Here is a 19,289-nt window from a genome sequence, read left to right on the forward strand (position 1 = left end):
AAAAGATATCCCAGCCAATCCTGTTGATTTCTGGGATCCATGTACCCACAGTCAATGCACTTAAGCATAAGGAAGTGGTGGAGTTACACATCCTTGAAACATCTGCCTACGTCTTTCTGGTCCAGCACCAAGATCTGACGGACTTACGTTACAGTAGATTTTGGCTGAACATTAGAAGACATTTCTTGATGAGAACAGCCATTGACAATCAATTACTTAAAGAGCTAGATAGGTTCTTCCTTACTGGAGGTCTTCAAGTGGAGGCTGGGTAGCCATCAGTTGGAGATACTTTTGTTTTGGATTTTCTGCACTAAACAAGTTTTTTCGACTGGATAGCCTATATCAGGGATGGCCAAACTGTGGCTCAGGAGCCACATGTGGCTCTTTTACACATATTGTGTGGCTCTTGAAGCCCCCACTGCCCCGTTGGCTGGCTTGGAGAAGGCATTTGTCTCTTTAAATAACTTCACCAAGCCAGCTGGTAGCTTGGAGAATGCATTTAAAGTTCCTTCCTTCCTCCTTTCCTTCCTTCCTCCCTCCCTCCCTCCTTGCTCTCAAACATCTGATGTTCATGTCTCATGGCTCTTGGGCATCTGACATTTATTCTGTGTAATGGCCTATATGACCTATATGTAAGCAAGTAATGGCCTATATGACCCCTTCCAGCTGTCGGTCTCTGTAACCTCTTATGGACCAGCTCCTTGTATACTGCCTTAGGTTCTTGCACCTGCACAGACAGCTCTCCTATTGTTTCATCCTTGGAACATGCTCCTCCTTGACCTGCTGGACAACTCATCTGGCCTCCCCAGTAGCTTGTGGAGCCTCAAATTCCCCACACTGGTAGGGCATAAGAAAGGAATCCCTAACTAAGCATCCTCCTACAGAAGTCTACACTTTGCAAAGATTAGGGCAGCATGTTTGGAACTGCCTCCTGTCGTATGTCCCCCTTTATGCACTGCTGGAAACAACCTGCTGGTGATCCTTAGCCCTAAAAATGTTCAGCTGTCTTTGACCAGAGCCAGGGCCTTTTCAGACCTGGCTTCTACCTGCCAAACACCATCAGGGCCCTGTAAGCTCTTACGCACGTCTGCAGGGACTGTAAAGCAGAGATGTTCTACCAGGTGTTTGGTTGCAGATAGCAACAGGTACCATCTTATCAGGCACTCCCTCCCCCCCGCCCCCCACTGCTCTCTCCTGTTTGTGCTATGTATTTTGGCACCATCTAATGTTTTTAAAATGTCTTTTAATTTCAACCAACTGTTTTAACTTTAATTAATTTACACTGTATGTATTTCGGTTGTTAACTGCCCTGAGCCCTGTGAACTCAGATAAGAGTGGTAGATAAATTAAAATTATAAATAATTAAATACACAAAATGGTCCAGAGTACCTACTCAGTTCATTTGGCACGCACTGGGCAAGGACATTTGTGTCTTACATGCACTTTAAAACACACTGAATCATCTCTTATGGCTGTGTAGTAATTGGGTAAGATGTCTTTCAAGCAAAGTTTGTCCACCATTTTGGACTTTCTTATTGAGGAATACCAATGCCTGAAATTCACTGATGTAACGAAATGCAGTTTACTCTTGCTGTACTGTAGCAGAATGTACCTACTCTGACCTGCAAGCCCTGTTCTACCCTGCCCTCCTAGGAGATTCCTAACTCCCTAGAGGGGCTTTTCCTTTGAAGTAGCCACTGCCACCACTGCCTGATCCATATAGGGATTTCTCACCAGACCCTCAGCTTCCCTTCCCAGCTCAGAAGTCTTGCCTCTATGTCTTCTGCTAAACCACCACCAGCTACCATGGGGACAGACTACTGCTTTGTGCACTCCTGGGGGAAAAGCCACTTGCCAACCCCCTCCCTGGAGCTCCCTTTAGAATACTATATTCAAAAAGGTTGGAGGTCTATGTCAGGATTGTTGTGAACATGTAAGCTGCTTTGGTTGGAGATCTATATCAGGATTGTTGTGAACATGTAAGCTGCTTTGGTTGCACTGTGGAGAAAGATTTCCTAGGTAGAGGCTGCAGGAAGGAGGGTTGGGCAGATAAAAGTAGGTTGGCTGTTTGTTGAGAAGGAAATAGGGTGCCAACTCCAGATTAGAAAATTCCTAGAGATTTGGGGTTGGAGCTTGGGAGGGTGGGATTTGAGGAGGGGAGTGACCTCAGACAGATATAATGCCATGGACTCCCTCCTTCAAAGTAGCCATTTTCTCCAGGGAAACTAGTATTACCAACCTGCAGGTGACCATCTGGAATTACAACTAATCTCCAGATGACAGAGATCAGTTCCCCTGGAGAAAAGGGCTGCTTCAGAAGGTAGGTTCTACTCAGCATTTTACCCTCCTGAGGTCACTTCCATCTCCAAACCTCCCAAGGCTTCCAAGTTGGGAGATCCGTTGATTCCTGGAGTAGCCACCATTGCTGTGTAGAAGAGAGAAAGCAGGCAGGAGGCTGGGAGAGTGATGAGGGAGGCATAGAAAAAGAGACTGATGGCTGGAGGACAAAGAGAGAAAGAGTGGGGAGGCACAAAAAGAGAGTGATGGGTGGGGGACAGAAATTGACAGGCATGGAGTAGAGGGAGATAGTAAGAAAAGGGGTGGCAGGTGGAGAAAGAGTGTGAGAGAAATAATGGGAGAGGGGAGGAACTAAAGGTGGTGGGAAAGGGATAGCAACTCTTGCAAGTTTCTTGGAAGGCCCCCCCCCCCTTGTTCTGTTCTGTTATATTCAATTATACTGTCTTTATTTGGACAGGCTGAACCTTTCTCCAGTGACTGAGCAGAGATCCATACATTACTTGCTGAGTATCACTTTACACCCTGGATGCCATGAAAATCAAGGCTAGAGCCAATGTTCCCTCTAAGCTGAGGAGCCTTGGGAGCAAAGATTCTACTTTGTGAGCTATTGGCATTGAAGTGGTGAGCTACTGCATATATTAGTGTGATCTGGGGCCATTTTTCCTGAGCTAAGACAAAAAATGTGTGAGCCAGAGGCAAAAAACCTGTGAGCTAGCTCACACTAACTCAGCTTAGAGCACTGGCTAGAGATATGCTTGAGGCTGAACCCATTATAAAAAGGTAAAGATAGTCTCCCCTGTGCAAGTACCAGTCGTTTCCAACTCTGGCGTTTTCACTGCAGACTTTCTTTTGGGGTGGTTTGCCATTGCTTTCCCCAATCATCTACACTGCCCACCCCCAAGCAAGCTGGGTACAAATTTTACTGACTTTGGAAGGATGGAAGGCTGAGTCAACCTTGAGCCGGTTATTTGAACCCAGCTTCTGCCGGGATCGAACTCAGGTCATGAGCAGAGGGCTTGGACTGCAGTACTGTAGCTTTACCACGCTGTGCCATTGGGCTCCTTGAACCCATTATAGGACAGCTTATAGGACTGTGTCTCCAGGCTGTGGCTTCTTTAATTGTAAATTATGCTCATTTCCATTGTAATCTCTGCTAAATCTTTAGGTTCCTCTGATGCTGACAGACAGACATTGGTGACCTTTGGCCACATGCAATCAAGCCCCCCCCCCCCCCTTCTCTCTGAATTCTAGAGGGAAAATGAAATCTAGAGTTCAGCCAAAAAAAAAGCCTCTAGAATAGAACACAAACCAAAGAGGCAAACAGCAGCTACAGCCAGATCATAATTTTGCCCCACCTCCTTTACTGAGACTTCATTAAGGAGGGAAAGAAGCCTCTCCCTTGGTTACAGGGCATGTGGCGGGTCCCATATTCAGTCCTTGGAACCTCTAGGGAAATGACCTCGGGTAACGTTTATTGGGAGCCGCACTTCTCTGTCTGAGCACGGTGGCTAAATCAAAGCAGACAATGCTGAGCTAGAGGGACCCATAGCAGAAGGCAGATTTATATGTGCATAAGGATACCAGGGAAACAACTACAGACCTATTGCACACAAGATGCTCCTCCGTTTTGGAAGCAAAAAGCCACTTTCCATATTTCATCTGCAATTCCATTACGCTGAACTAAGCGGCTTGGAATCAACATCTGTCACTTCTGCCACCCCTTTCCCCAGAGTGAGAAGCAATGTTGTTAGTATAGAGGGTGGCAGAAATCTATATCACGCTGATGTACTATTAATAGCACATTAAGCAGACACAGGACTCTCTCCTCATTTCAGCTCAGTAACCTAGATCGGCATGTCCTTCTAACGTGAAAAGGGAATGGCAACACAGGCTAACCCACCAGCTGAGAATGCTAAAGAAAGGGAGGAGCCCAGTAAAGCACACTCTGCCAGGTTATGCCTCCACATGTCAGCTGTGCAAAACAGAATTTTGATCGACTCCCTGTTCTTATTGTTACCCAAACTGGTCCCAGAGAAAAGTAAATTAGCTTCAAAAGGGGTTCCAAAAAGGAATAACCTTGGCCTATGTATATGATGTAACAAACACGAATTTGAGCAGACTTCGGAGGATGGTGGAAGACAGGAGGGCCTGGCGTGACTTTGTCCACGGGGTCGCAAAGAGTTGGACTCGACTGCGCGGCTGAACAACAAAATGTATACAGGGTGGGTCTCAGTAGTGTACCCCAAAATAAAATAACAAAGAAAAAGCATAAGAGAGAGAAACTATAAACACAAACAAATAATTTTATTGTATACAAGATAAAATAAAACAAAACAAAACTGGTCAAGAGCCAACACTGGGCACCTCATTCCCTAAGTAACTGCACTTGCATGCATACATCCCAACCCGAAGGCATGCTTATAAAAGGTAGGAGGAAGGGAACTGCAACATTTTAGGGAAAGGACATATGACCTGAATTTCTAAGCTTGAGGTCTGGAGAGGTCCAGGGGCAGCTGAAGTCCAAGGAGCACAGCAAGGAGAAAAAAACCCTGAAAGTGGAGCCGGGGTTCTCAGCAGGAAACCAAAGTTCTGACCAGCAAAGAGCTGGACCAGGGATCCAAGGAACAATTTGCTTATGGCGTTGGGTCTTTCTAGAAGACTCCCAGGGTGGATTTGGGCCATTTTGACTTGGGTCAAAATAAAAAGTTTGAATCTCATTGGATGGTTTGAAGTTAACTGTTATCAAGTTGTTGAGGGGAAAAGTGGGGGGAAATGTTTATTGATTTTATTTATTACTCTAGATTTTTATCCCGCAAATGGACTTGATTAGGCTATTGCGAGCCAAATTTGCAAGGGCAACAAAGAGCCTTGGTGAGGCAGCGTGATTTAACAAGCTTTATAATATGGTTGGAGTGAGCCAGATCTGCCTAGACGCAAAAGTTTGGGAGAGTTGTAAATTAATGACTGTCAGAACTTGTAACTTTTGCTTTACTTGCCTTGACCAAACTGACTCCATGCTGTAACTTAGTAATAACATAGAGTGCCTGACCACCGCAATTAACCCTGGCCCCTGTGCTATGCCAAATATTTAGGGCAGTAGGGCAGGCGGCAGATAGTCTCTGCTTAACATCCACAGGTGCCCTTTGAAGACAGGCCGTTTGGCCTTCACAACAGGGGAGCATCCTCCCTTCTGATAACGAAGGCTGGGAAGAAGAGACACTTGTCTGAGACCGTGTGAATGATTGTTTTATTGTGCTTTGCTGCTGGCATAAAATGTAACCAACTGCCAGGAATTGGCATTACTGTTATTTCGTTGCTCTAGTACTGTAGTTCTTCAATAAAGATCCTAACTTGTAACAAGTATTGGAATCGTCTGAAGTTCATCCAAGTTCTGACAATGACTTGATTGAATTTTTTTAAAAGGGAAAAAAAGAGGAACTGGACATTGGTTAATGTAATAGAAGATGAAGAAGAGATTGCATTTATACCCCACCCTTTACTACATGGCGCAGAGTGGTAAAGTAGCAGTACTGTGGTCTGAACTCTCTGCTCACGACCTGAGTTCGATTTCGGTAGAAGCTGGATTCAGGTAGCCGGCCCAAGGTTGACTCAGTCTTCCATCCTTCCGAGGTCGGTAAAATGAATACCCAGCTTGCTGGGGGGAAAGTGTAAAAGACTGGGGAAGGCAATGGCAAACCACCCCATAAAAAAGTCTGACGTGAAAACGTTGTGAAAGCAACGTCACCCCAGAGTCGAAAACAACTGGTGCTAGCATAAGGGACCTTTCCTTTCCTTACTACCCAAAGGAGTCTCCGAGCAGTTTACAATCTCCTTTCTCTTCCCTTCCCTGCAACAGACACTCTGTGAGGTAGGTGGGGCTCAGAGAGCTCTTTCAAGAACTGCTCTTGAGAGAAGAGTCCGTAGAGAACTGTGACTGACTGTAGGTCTCCCAACAGGTGCACATGGAGGAAGAGTGAGGAATCAAACCCAGTTCTCCCAGATTACACCAAACTAGCAACTTTCTTGGGCTGGGCAGATACTCCTGGGGTATTTCAGTGTTGAAAAGTTGTTGTTCTTTTGTTATTGAGAATGAAGTAAAGTCTTATTGTTATTGAGAAACCTGCCCTTAAATAAGGTTGTGGTGCCAGTACACCCTTCCTCTCCTATCCCTGTGAATTTCCAATATCATGGCAGAAACCAGTTGCCTTTATGAGACTCCCCAAGTTTCAGGTCCCCTTGGCACCTATTAAAGCAACCAAGTCCAAAATAAAAGGAGGACCACACTAATCAAGGGGGTCTCATCTAGAGGAGGGGGTGGGGTCCTCAATTGTCAGGCTGGAATTGCACTTGGAGAACCCTTTGGCTGACGACGACAGTCCTGAAAATTTAATCTCATGGGAGGGGAGCAAACACAACAACAAAAATGTTGCAGGAGGAAGCTGTTAACATGATGAAATCAACTAAGAATACAAGAGATAACTATACTAAAAGAAATACAAAAGACTAAAATGACCCCAAATATAATCTAGATGAAATCCCCATGCAGCACATGCCTACTCTGCTTTTTTTTTTCCAGGATAGGTACTGCAAATATAAGTTTTATATACCTTCGTGAAAGCAATAATTGGAACTGTAATCAAATTGCTCATGTCACTAGCCAAGCTCTCTGCCATTCAAAACATCATGGATGTATCACTCCAGAATGATTGTGCAAGACCAAAATTATGAGTGAGAAGAGGAAACAAAACCAATTCACTGCACTAGCACATATCATAGATACACCACCGGCAGCCCATTTGTTGAGTATTGGTCTCCTTGATATAGCTGGTAGTGTTTCATTTCATTAATAAAAGACGATACATAGAATATGGCACTGAGTGCAGAATTCCCTGTTCTCAGTATCCCATTGTACATTAAACAGAAACCAAGATGGCTCCAGTCCTTAAACTTTCCAAGATCAGCTGCTCTGGCCAGGAGTATAACTAGTTTCCCTATCAATTAGGGGTGCACACGACGTAAGTTCTCAAATCAGTTTTGGATCTGGATGTAAGCAAGCAGGGAATTCTTTTTTGCTATCCTGAATTTTGGGACTCCCTTTACTTTTCAAGATTTTTTTTCAGGAAGATTTTTTCAGGTCCTGAAAATTCAGGCCCATTTCAGCAATTGCCCCTCCATTTCCCCACCACTCCCAGATGCCGCAGGAGCAGAAAGGGAGAGAAAGGAAACTGGTTTACAACATCTCACTCCCTTTAAATTTTAAAAGGCCATTATTTTCTATGGAGCAATTATTGTCTACCCCCAAAGAAAATAATGACCCTTCCAAGGGAGGGAAACACTGCCAAACAGCTCTTTGGAGAACCAACTTCCTCTCCCTACTTCTTTGCTCCTGGTGGTGGAAACCCAAAACACTCCTGAAATTCCATGAGAGATTTTCCTTATTCAAGGAATGTGAGGGTGCTTTGGGTCATTTTGGATATCCCAGAACTGATGTGAAACTACTACATTTCAGCTTATTTTCCACTTAGGTATATTCAGGTGTACAGCCTGAATATTGCACAACAAGCAATTCTGCTCCAAGTTGCCCTTGGCAACCGACGGAATTGCTTCGTTTTCATTGGTGTGTCTGAGAGTACATATGAGGTAAACATTAGGTAGGGATTTGGATACATTTTATCTTGTTGGAAGTACTATGGAAGTACAAGTTGAAATATGTTTGGAATATGTAATGCACGTATCAAAATGTGCATCATTTGCACATCCACACAAATGGAGATCACACAAGTTCACAGTGGGCTGTTGGAACCCAAACATGAATGCTACAAAACTGCTGAACAAGTGCCGAACAGAATGAGTGACAATTGGAAACCGCAGCCAAAGATCTAGCCCAAAGCTATGCGTGCTTAGACCTGAAAGTCACAATTCCCTCCCCCCTCACTCAAACAACCTTTCCCTCTGAAATATTCCAAAAACATGCCCCTTGGCTGCACCAGATCTCTGTTAATCCAAAGAATTCTACTCAGCTTGGCCTACAGGGACCTTTCCAATGCAGAACAAACTGTAATCTACTGCTTAAATCAATGTCCATCACATAAGTGCGATATCTAGCATATTTTAAGGATGTCACAGTTGACAGCTAAAGGAATTTCAAAGCATCATGGTTCAGAAAGCACACTAATATCGGTGCATTCTAGGAACACAAAAGAAAAACAAGAGAACTTGAAGTTTTTAAAAAGCTACGTTAGCTGGTGCTGCTTCTTGGCTTTCCCTGCCTAGCAGACCAATCTACCGCTTCCATACAAAACACAACAAAATAAATACGTTGTAATCAACGACGAAGCTGGGTGCAATTAAGTGGATGCAGCCCATTGCCCTGGTGATTGAAGTGTCACCACCATTTGATGGGTTCGCTCCAAATTGCAAACTTTAAGTCTTCGGCTTCGTCTACGAGCAACAGCGCCTATTTCAAACAACAGGGTGATCCCGAGGGGAACATTCCATTACGGAAGGAAGGGGGGGGATGTGCACAGAAAACATTACTTCAGTTTAACAAGCCCTTAATAGAGACGTTAATTCTTGCGCTGTTCACACCAAAAAGAGAGTTAAATTGCAAGGAATGCTAAGATCTAAGCTCCCCCTTGAGGAAGGGTCTGCACTGCTACACTTAAACTCTTTTACACTACGCTTACTTTTTATTTATACCCTGTTGAGGGTTGCCAGGTCCCATGGTCTGTGTGGGGAATCTCCTGCTTTTGGGTGCTTAACTCCCTGCCAAATTACTCTCTCTCGTGTTCAAGAAGCCCAAAATAACCACAATCTGCCTATGTAACCCAGAAGTGACATAGGCACATCAGGGACATTGGGCTGTGACACTCTAGTTTGGGGGCAAAACTCTATGATTTGTAGCTCATTCTACCACAGAGTTTTGCCCCCAAACCAGATGTGCCTACGTCACTTTTGGATGATGCAGGCATCATGCCCAATGGCACTCCTCCCCATTCCTGGAAAGGTCCCGCCCACCCCCTGCCAGAGCGCCATTGGGCTGTTGGAACCCATCCTGTGTTGCCACCGATGAAGACCCAAAGCAGCTTATCACAGTGTTCTCTCCTCCTCTATGGTAGCCTCAAAACAACAACCTTGTGAGCTAGATTAGGCTGAGAGATTGTAATGGACTTATGGTCTCTCAGCAAGATTCGATGTGGGGTGGGGGGTAGAATTCAAACCTGATTCTTCCAGGTTTTAGTTCAACATTGTAGTCATTATGACACACTGGCTCTCTTTTATCCAGCAATACATTTTCTATCCCACCCATTCTCCAAGGAGCTCTGGGTGGTGAACAGAAGTCTCTCCCCACCCATTTTGTCCTCACCACAGCCTTGTTAGCTAGGTAAAACTGAAGGACAACGGCTGTTCTAAGGCTACCCAGAGTGAGATCTGAACGCAAGTCTCCTGAATCCTGGTCCAGTAATCTAGCTGGTACACCATACAGACTGTCTACAACAAATGTCACCAGAATATGGCTCACTTCGTCCTGTCTTACGGTGCCCCCGTTGAATGCATAGAGAGAAACTACTACTTTTCTCAAAAGCAGAGAACACCAGTACATCCTCATTGGGGATGCTGCCAAAATTATCCTCGAAATCTGCCCACTATATTTCATTAGGGCATCCACTGATATTCGAGTTTCGGTTACTGCCTTTTGCACTATGGGTGTGTTGTTTAAGGCAGCTTATGTCCTTCTATTGGCTCACACCTCACCTTCCCACTCCCTCCGCACTCACTTAGTATGTGCCTCTTTGCCAGAAGAAAAAAAAAGAAAAGAAACTGTATTGTTGCTCATGACATGGGTGTGAACATAACAGAGCAGAGCCCAGCTGCGCAGAACAGCAATAAAAGCACCAGTTTAGTGCTTTAGTTTCAGCTAAGGAGTGCTCCTCTTTGTAGAAAACCAGCACACCAGGGAGAAGGCGGCTTGGTTTAGCTTTCTGCTCAGCCGCTCTGTATTCAAGGAATCTTTGTGGGGAACATTCATATGCAAAAATGACATTTTGGAGAAGGCCTTCACCACTCAAGTCTGCTGAATGGATAACTGTCAGAGGAGGGAAGAGATGGTAGATAAATGGGGCTGCCTAGTTCACACATTAAGGCTTCAAGAATTAGGTTGTAGGCATGACACTGAACAAGTGATGTTACATGAAACCAAGGAGGTCTGGCTACCCAAAGATTAGCTTTAGTTGACTACCAAGGCAGATAGTTTAAATATATGTGCATATACCCATCAATACAAGGAGCCATTTCATATTGAAGGGAACGCAAGAGAATTCAGAATTTGCGAAACAGAAACTACCATTCCTTCTCAGAAAGACAGGCCAACAGCACTAAAGGGTTCCCCCCCCTTAAATCCATATTAAGTTGGGAAGCTAGAGTCAAAAACACATCAAATCTGCCCCCTTAAAAGTGTGTGCTTAATGTTCAACCCAACTGAAAATGGCCCCCCCACAAAAAAATTCAGGGCTCAACATTTTTGGCAATGTTTTTTTTTCCCCGTATTCCTTGAAAAAGTGTTTGCTGGTAGATCTAAATGATCCCTACTGTCCTTAGTGATATTATCATGCAGCAAGATCTAACTGCCAACAGCACAGTGATCCAGAAGATGATCCCTAACTGGATGGGATGGCTTGTGGGACTCATCCAGAAAGAACAAAGGGTGGGATCTGCCCCACATCAGCACAGAACAGGGTGGGGAAACAGCAACTATTCGCACAGTCTGTGAATTTCAAGATAATTTCATCACCCTACCAAAAACAAGCCAAATTTTTAACCTGAAAAATGAAAATTGGTGAATATTTGGCACTGCCAAATCAACCGAAATTAGCTGATGAATCTGATTAAATATCATATAAAGCTTTCAGTCCTACTGAAAAGGTACAGAACCTCTGGCCTAAAGTATGCATGGATTTATTCAACCATCTTCAACTTACACTCCATGATCCTTAACAAACCTGCAAACATTCATTGACAGTGACCATAAAAGATCAGTTATTCCCCACTGCTAAGAACGCAGTGATGGTACCATTTTATTTCCACAATCCTGAATAGATGCAGGAAACACAGACAATGGCAAGCACATGAATGGAAAGCACATGAGACAGTGTTGGGAAAGGGAGGGGAGAGATGCCATAGCCTTTCATATGGTTTGGTTTGGAGCCATTCTGGACAATCTGAAACGCTGAGGATATGAAGTGACGGAAATTATGCACTCTAGGTGGTTATATATATATTTTTTAATTCTTGTGGATTATGAGGACTCATAGTCAACAGGAAAGAATGATTTATCATTCAGCAAATATGTTGTTTATTTTTCTGGAAGAAGTTCTGTGTTCAGGTTCAAGGACATGTATCCAGCTGCCTTCTGCACAGATGGTAAAAAGAAGGACAAGAACCAAGAAGGAAACCATTCAGGATAATAATGAGACTGTAATGAAAAACAGTCTATATTTGTCAGCTAGTTTCATAAATGGCAGGTTTATCGTTTTGCAAACTGGATAAAACACGTTGGTCCCATTGGGAGGGGGGGGGTGACGCCAGCATCAAATACATTGCTCCAAATTAACCGCATGCCCTCCAAAACCTAACTTTTGGGAAAGAACAATTGAGGGGTATTAACAGATAGAATAAATGCGAGCCTTGTTTTACAAGTGGCACACAAATTCAAGGAACTCTTTGGTGTTCTAGTGCAGTTGTTTCTTTGTGTAGTCTTCAGAATTTGAGCCCTTGCATGTCGTGTTCTGTGTCTGAGGAACTGTTTCTTTTGGGCTGTTTGCCTTCTAATCAACATCACAATATGGATTCTTTTGTTCACACATATAATGTGTTTTCATTACTCATTCATTATCATAAATGGTTCAGGTTCTTGCTTCTTGTGTCTCTGTGCACAACCGTTGTGAAAGAAATCGACTGGCTGATTTGATCTTAAAACCTCTGTGGAGCCTACTGTGCGGTCACTCTTTTAAGATGGCAGCCCATGTGCATCGAATGAGTGGATTACCAAGCCAGCAAAGTCAGGGTCCTCTTACTGTACCCTGCTTTATAAAGGCCTTAGCAACTCCTTTATGCTCTCTGTCACGGGGATCTCCTGTTCAAGATTCCAGGAAGTCAATGCCAAAACTAGAAGAAGTGGGTTTTGGCTGGTGATACTAACAATTCACCTTCTGAAATGCCTATGTGTATGTTGTGCTTTTTTATAGGACACGAGAATCACTTCTGGTTTCTGGACCATACAAAACCCACTTTCTTCCCACACAACCCCACTTCCTTAAAACTCCTTAACTCTCTTCTCTTTCTTACGAGCCTCTTCTTCCCTTCTTACCTGCTCTATTCGTTTCCTGGAAGAAACAAGGAAGGAAAACAGTAAACACACTTACATGTATCTGGCTTATGACAGTTATGGCCTTGCCGGAAGTACTGTGGGTTCTCAATGACGGGGATACGGGTCATGCCAATCACTACTGTGTCTGGGCCAGCATCCAGAGATGAGGGCCCCGTGATGCCATGGTTGATGTGGTGAAGAGGGCTGGCAGAATCTTCTTCCCCACTGATCACAGCCACAGGACCTAGAGACAAACAAACAAGAAAATGAAGAGGCTGCAGAGGTTTATTAGGCCTTCCACCCAGAATATTTCATCATATTGAAGCAAGTAAAGAAATTTGCCCTGACTTGGAGGCTCCAGGCTAGCCCAATCTTGTCAGATCTCAGAAGCTAGGATGGGCAACCACCAAGGAAGATGAGGGTTGCGACACAAAGGCAAGGCAATGGAAAATCACCTCTGTTCATCTCTTGCCTTGAAAACCCTACAGGGTTGCTATAAGGCGGCTGTGATATGATGACGCTTTGCACACACACAAAAACATTGCCATTACCATATTTTTCAGTGCCCTGTGCCTGTAAGAAACCCACTGTAAACGTTTGCATCAAGTGGCTTTTGTTTATAATAGGTTCCTTACAAATCATGGGTAGGTGGTCTGTAGAAAACATGTTCTTAAGTTCAAGTTCCAGAGAAAATGTATTATATTATTGATCTGAGGATCATGACAGTGCCTCAATAATGTATATGGTAATCCACAGTGGCCACAATAATCCATGCAACGGTCACCTCCAGGCTGGACTACTGTAATTTGCTCTACACTGGCCTGCCCTTGAGACTGACCCAAAGGCTCCAACTGGTCCAGAATGCAGCAGAACAGGTCCTGACGGGAACATCAAGGATAGCACATATACACCCTGTGCTGTGCCAGCTATACTGGCTCCCAGTTGAATATGGAGTCAAGTTCAAGGTTTTGGTACTGACCTATAAGACCTTGAGCAGTCAGAGACCAATGTATTTATGGGACTGTCTCCTCCAATATGTCCCTGAGAGAGCACTGTGCTCCTTAGACAGCAACTTGCTGGTGATCCCCAGCCCTAAAGATATCTGGTTATCCTCAAACAGGGCTAGGGCCTTTTCGGTCCTGGCCCCAACCTGTTAGAATTCTCTGCCTGCTGCCATCTGGGCCCTGCGAGATCTAATGCAATTCTGCAGGGCCTGTTTTCCTCTTGCTTGAGAACAGTGACAGTTTCCACCTGCCTGGCACCCTTCTGGTTAAGTGTGCGGACTCTTATCTGGGAGAACCAGGTTTGATTCCCCACTCCTCCACTTGCACCTGCTGGAATGGCCTTGGGTCAGCCATAGCTCTGGCAGAGGTTGTCCTTGAAAGGGCAGCTGCTGTGAGAGCCCTCTCCAGCCCCACCCACCTCACAGGGTGTCTGTTGTGGGGGAGGAAGGTAAAGGAGATTGTGAGCCGCTCTGAGACTCTTTGGAGTGGAGGGCGGGATATAAATCCAATATCATCATCTTCTTCTTCTTCTTCTTCTTCTTCTTCTTCTTCTTCTTCTTCTTCTTCTTCTTCTTCATTTTTTTAAACTATTTCCATTTTTTTGCCCTCCCCCCGCCCCACACCTGTGAATGTAGCTGACAATCGGAATTGGGATTATTCATTGTCTGCCATTGGATTAATATAAATTCTGTAACTTGTTTTGAATTGGTTTTATATTGCTGCGGTTTTATGTATGTTGTACATCATCCAGAGCCCTTCTGACACTTGAGGGGGCGTGAAAAAAATTCTGACTTTGGTGAATAAATAATAATAATAATAATAGCAACAACAGCAGCAGCAACAACGATGTCATTGAAAGTCCACCACAGTGTACTCCTTCCAGTTCTACAAGAGTCACCACAAATACATTAATCATAGAATCATAGAGTTGGAAGGGTCCTCCAGAATCATCTAGTCCAAACCCCTGGACAATGCAGGAAATTCACAAGAACCCCCCCCCCCCCCGCTCTCCCAATGCATACACCTAGAGACACCTGCTCCACTCTCAGAAGATGGCAAAACAACAACAACAACAACTCTGCAGGATCTCTAGCAAAGTGGCCTGGAGAACTGCTGCCTGACCTCAAAGTGACAACCAGCATTTTCCTGGGTGTGTAAGAAAGGACCACAAGAAGTAAGCACTGATGTAAGCCTTCCTGCCTGCCCTCTCATGATCTGCCTAAGTTCTCAAGTTCTCATTGCTGTCAGGCGGCCATTTAGCTTCTGTTTAAAAACCTCCAAAGAAGGAGAACCCACCACCTCCCAAGGAAGCCCGTTCCACCGTGGAACCACCCTAACTGTCAAGAAGTTCTTCCTACATGGTAAGGCAGTCTTAACTTTATATTATTTACCATTACTGGATTTTCTGGATGAGACCAAATAACATCCACAAAGCATATGAAGAAATGGTATACACTGTACGTACACAGTGCCTACAAAAACTGGACACCATGGGTACACACGGCAAACAAACCCATCAAGTCAATATCGCATCAGTGACAACTTCACACAAGTATAAATTAATATGAAATGAAACAAAATAACATCTGCTCATCCCTTGGATAAAACGGACAGAGGACACAGCAGTGTCACAGGGAAGTTGCAGTCTTCAGCATCTGAGGTGATCTCCTGGTATATTTCAAAAAAAAAAAAATCCCACTGACTGTAGCAGGCATGTGAAGAAGATCACATCTAGGCTGGTCCTAAGTTTTCACAACAGCTGGCAAGCCCAGGTTTTGCAAACTGACTGGAACAAGGCACAACTTGTCCATGGCTTGGAGAAGCAGGGTCATGCCCACCAGCTCCCCCATTGATCATATGGATGTTCTGAACAGATTCAACATGGACACAAGCAAGTACTCACTTAAACATACACTGCATATACCCAGCCAACAGCCAGCTGGATGTAGTGATTAAAATGTTGAACTAGGAATTGGGAGGTTCAGTTCCTCAGTGTTCCTCAAACTTTGTTTTGTGCACACCAGGGCTTTTTTTTTTTAGCAGGAATGTAGTTCTGGCTGGCTTGGTGTCAGGGTGTGTGACTTAATATGCAAATGAGTTCCTGGTAAAAAAGCCAATGTGCACACCACCCTTGGAGAGCAAATAGGATGAACATGTGCTAAATACTTTCGATGTAGCCTCTACCGTGCGTGTATAGCCCTTGTGCAAATGCAGGCTTAGCACACGAGGGGAGGAAAAGCTGCACAAGGTTTTGTTTTGGGCCTATCAAGTGAGGCCCCACTCTTCCATAGCTGCTTCGGTCCACCAGACAGACAGCAGTGATCTTGGGCCAGTCATTCTCTCTCTGACAAATCGACCTCACTGGAGAGGTACAACAGAGAAGTTTAAGAAGCGCCAGCCCTGGATGGGAAACGAGCAAGGAAGTCCAGGGTTGCTGTGCAAAGGAAGGCAACAGCCAACCATCTCCGAACATCCCCTGCCTTGAAAGCCCTAGTAGGGAGTCAGTGGGACTTGTCATCAGGGCTTTTTTTGTAGCAGGAACTTCCTTGCATATTAGGCCACACCTCTCTGATGCAGCCAATCCTCCAAGAGAACATAAGAACATAAGAGAAGCCATGTTAGATCAGGCCAATGGCACATCCAGTCCAACACTCTGTGTCACACAGTGGCAAAAAAAATTATATATATGTATATACACACTGTGGCTAATAGCCACTGATGGACCTCTGCTCCATATTTTTATCTAAACCCCTCTTGAAGCTGGCTATGCTTGTGGCCGCCACCACCTCCTGTGGCAGTGAATTCCACATGTTAATCATCCTTTGGGTGAAGAAGTACTTCCTTCTATCCATTGTAACCTGACTGCTCAGCAATTTCATCAAATGCCCACAAGTTCTTGTATTGTGAGAAAGGGAGAAAAGGACTTCTTTCTCTACTTTCACCATCCCATGCATAATCTTGTAAACCTCTATCATGTCACCCCGCAGTCGACGTTTCTCCAAGCTAAAGAGTCCCAAGCGTTTCAACCTTTCTTCATAGGGAAAGAGCTTACAGTATGTCCTGTAATAAAAGGCCCTGTAAGCTCTTGAGGATTGACTACCTCAGGGGTGTGTGGCCTAATATGCAAAGGAATTCCTGCTAAAACAACAACAACAATCCTGCTTGTCATCAAAACAGAAGCAAGCCAGTTGATTTTGTGAGCCTCTTTAGGTTCCCATCAGGGAGATAAGTGGGGCATCAGTATCCGAATAAATACATTCAGTTTTCAGCCATCCGTGGCAGGCTTGCATCTGGGATAACTGGCAAGTGGCAAGGCCCAGTAGGGAAAGAATAATCCACTGCCAAGCTCAGAAAGGGGTGGGGGGAGACACACTCCTTGGCGCCTTAATCAAGGAGCTGCAATTTATTCATACAACCCAGAGAAGAAAAATCTACGCCAGAAGAAGTTTCTCTTCTGTTTTGTCGAAGCTGCCAGGGGCTAACAGAAGGTCAATGCTAGATGAGGAAGAGCTGCCGCATTCACACTTCAAACACATTCAAAAGGCCTGTCTTTTACCTGCGCCAAGGAGAGAGGAGGGGGGGGGGAGAGAAAAGGATCTCTTTGCTGTCGCTAATCTATTTCTAATTGCACAATTACTTTATTATGGAACACGAGTAACAAAGAAGAGAGGCTTCAAGTCATTTGAGTCTCTCGGCGCTTCCGTGAGCATCCAGAGAATGCTGGCTCTGACTGCATTCATCTATTGTCAAAAAGAAGAGAAGGAGGAGGAGAGAGAAAAATATAGAAGCCTGCTCATTTTTCAAGACTTCAAGTATTGTTTGTTCTTCCAAGTGGGACATAATAAAGTTGCAGTGTAATTAGCAGGACTCCTGGCAGGTGTGACAGGTGTTTTACTCACAAGGAAGGAGCCTCCTTCTCTCCCTCCTCCCCTTTGCAACTGTAAATTCAGTTTCACAGCTTTAACAGCTTCTTGTTCAGTTGCTTACAGTAGTTGGCGGTCGGTGATGCTCAAGGCATAGAGCATGCCAAGGAACTGATCCCTGTCCCATATGGCCAGGGGCTGTGGCTCAGTGGCAGACCATCTGCTTGACATATAGATGCTCCGGATTCAGCTACAGGCATCTCTAGTTAAAAGAACTGATAGAAGGAAGTACTTCTTCACCCCAAAGGGCGATTAACACAAAGAATTCACTGCCACATGGACAGCTTCAAGAGGGGACTGGATAAACATATGGAGCAGAAGTCCATCAGTGGCTATTAGCTACAGCATATTGATGGAACTCTCTGTCTGGGGCAGTGATGCTCTGTATTCTTGGTGCTTGGGGGGGGGGCATAGTAGGAGGGCTTCCAGTGTCCTGGCTCTACTGATGGACCTCCTGATGGAACTTGGGTTTTTGGGCCATTGTGTGACATAGAGTGTTGCACTGGATGGGCCATTGGCCTGATCCAACATGGCTTTGTCAAGTCTGCTGTATTTTTATTAACATGTTTGCTAACTCTGGTTCAAAAGCAAGGGATTCTGGGCTCATGCTGAATACCGAATGCTGCTAGCTACCTCTCCTCCCCCCCTCCGCTTAGCTATGCCTTTGTTGTGTAGTCTGCTTTGAAATGCTGATATGTGAACAAGATAGTGGAGCCTTCTCAAGCCAGGTGTCTGTCGCCGTAGGAGCCATACTCATGCAGAGGTATGGGGAAGGGAAGTTGCGACCCTGTGCCTATATCTCGAGAAAATTCTCAGACGAGCAGAGAAATTGGTCAGTGTGGGACAAGGAAGCTTTCACGGTCATGTTTGCGCTAAAAACCTGGAGATCGTGGCTAGAGGGGGCTAGAGTGCCATTCGAGATATGGACGGACCACAAAAACCTCGAGGCACTGACTGGGAAAAGGAAGCTAAGTGAGAAGCAAATCAGGTGGGCGGGGTTCTTTTCCAAGTTCGATTTCACTCTGAAACACATCCCAGGGGCCCGGAACTTCTTAGCCGATGCCCTGTCCAGGCTCCCACAACATGAGAGCCAGAGGGAAGAGGTGGTTGACTCGTTATTATCCCCCATGCAAGCGGCGGCCATGGTCACTACCCGCTCGCAGAAAAGGAGGGAGCTGGACGGGCTCAGCCGTGAGCGCATCGCCTTGGAGACCGAAAGGGAGGGAGGTGGGCGGCCTGAGGGGGTGCAGAAGGGAAAAGACGGTCTGTGGTATAAGGGGGAGAAATTATACATCCCGATGACCCTGAGAAAAGAAATCTTACAACTGTGCCATTCATCTAAATTGGTTGGGCACTTTGGCTATGTGAAAACCTTGCACTTAATAAACCAGCAGTTTTGGTGGCCGTCCCTTCGAAAGGACGTGTCGGAATTCGTAACCAGCTGCCCGGTATGCATAATGGCGAAAAAGAGAGGGGGGAAGCCCCCAGGCCTGTTGCAACCACTAGAAACGGCCAAACGCCCCTGGGCCATTGTGTCTATGGACTTTATAGTAGAGCTTCCTTCTTCACGGGGGAAGACAGTCATTTTAGTGGTAGTGGACACGTTTTCCAAGCAGGCTCATTTCACCCCCTGTGCTCAACTGCTCACCGCCAAGAAACTGGCCACCCTATTCTTTGATCACGTGGCCAAACACCACT

At 45.1% G+C, this 19,289-nt stretch overlaps 1 protein-coding gene across 4 annotated transcripts in view; it reads right to left on the bottom strand.

The window, feature by feature from the left end:
- NTRK3 (neurotrophic receptor tyrosine kinase 3) overlaps positions 1-19,289 on the bottom strand; it is a 589,304-nt gene that overhangs the window by 199,500 nt on the left and 370,515 nt on the right. For all 4 annotated transcript variants that reach the window (XM_060260076.1, XM_060260077.1, XM_060260079.1 and 1 more), the window contains exon 12: positions 12,720-12,908. In XM_060260076.1, coding sequence (XP_060116059.1) covers positions 12,720-12,908 — 189 coding nt within the window. The remainder of the gene's footprint in view (positions 1-12,719; positions 12,909-19,289) is intronic.

Source organism: Heteronotia binoei, chromosome 19, assembly GCF_032191835.1.
Source record: "Heteronotia binoei isolate CCM8104 ecotype False Entrance Well chromosome 19, APGP_CSIRO_Hbin_v1, whole genome shotgun sequence".
Classification (NCBI taxonomy): domain Eukaryota; kingdom Metazoa; phylum Chordata; class Lepidosauria; order Squamata; family Gekkonidae; genus Heteronotia; species Heteronotia binoei.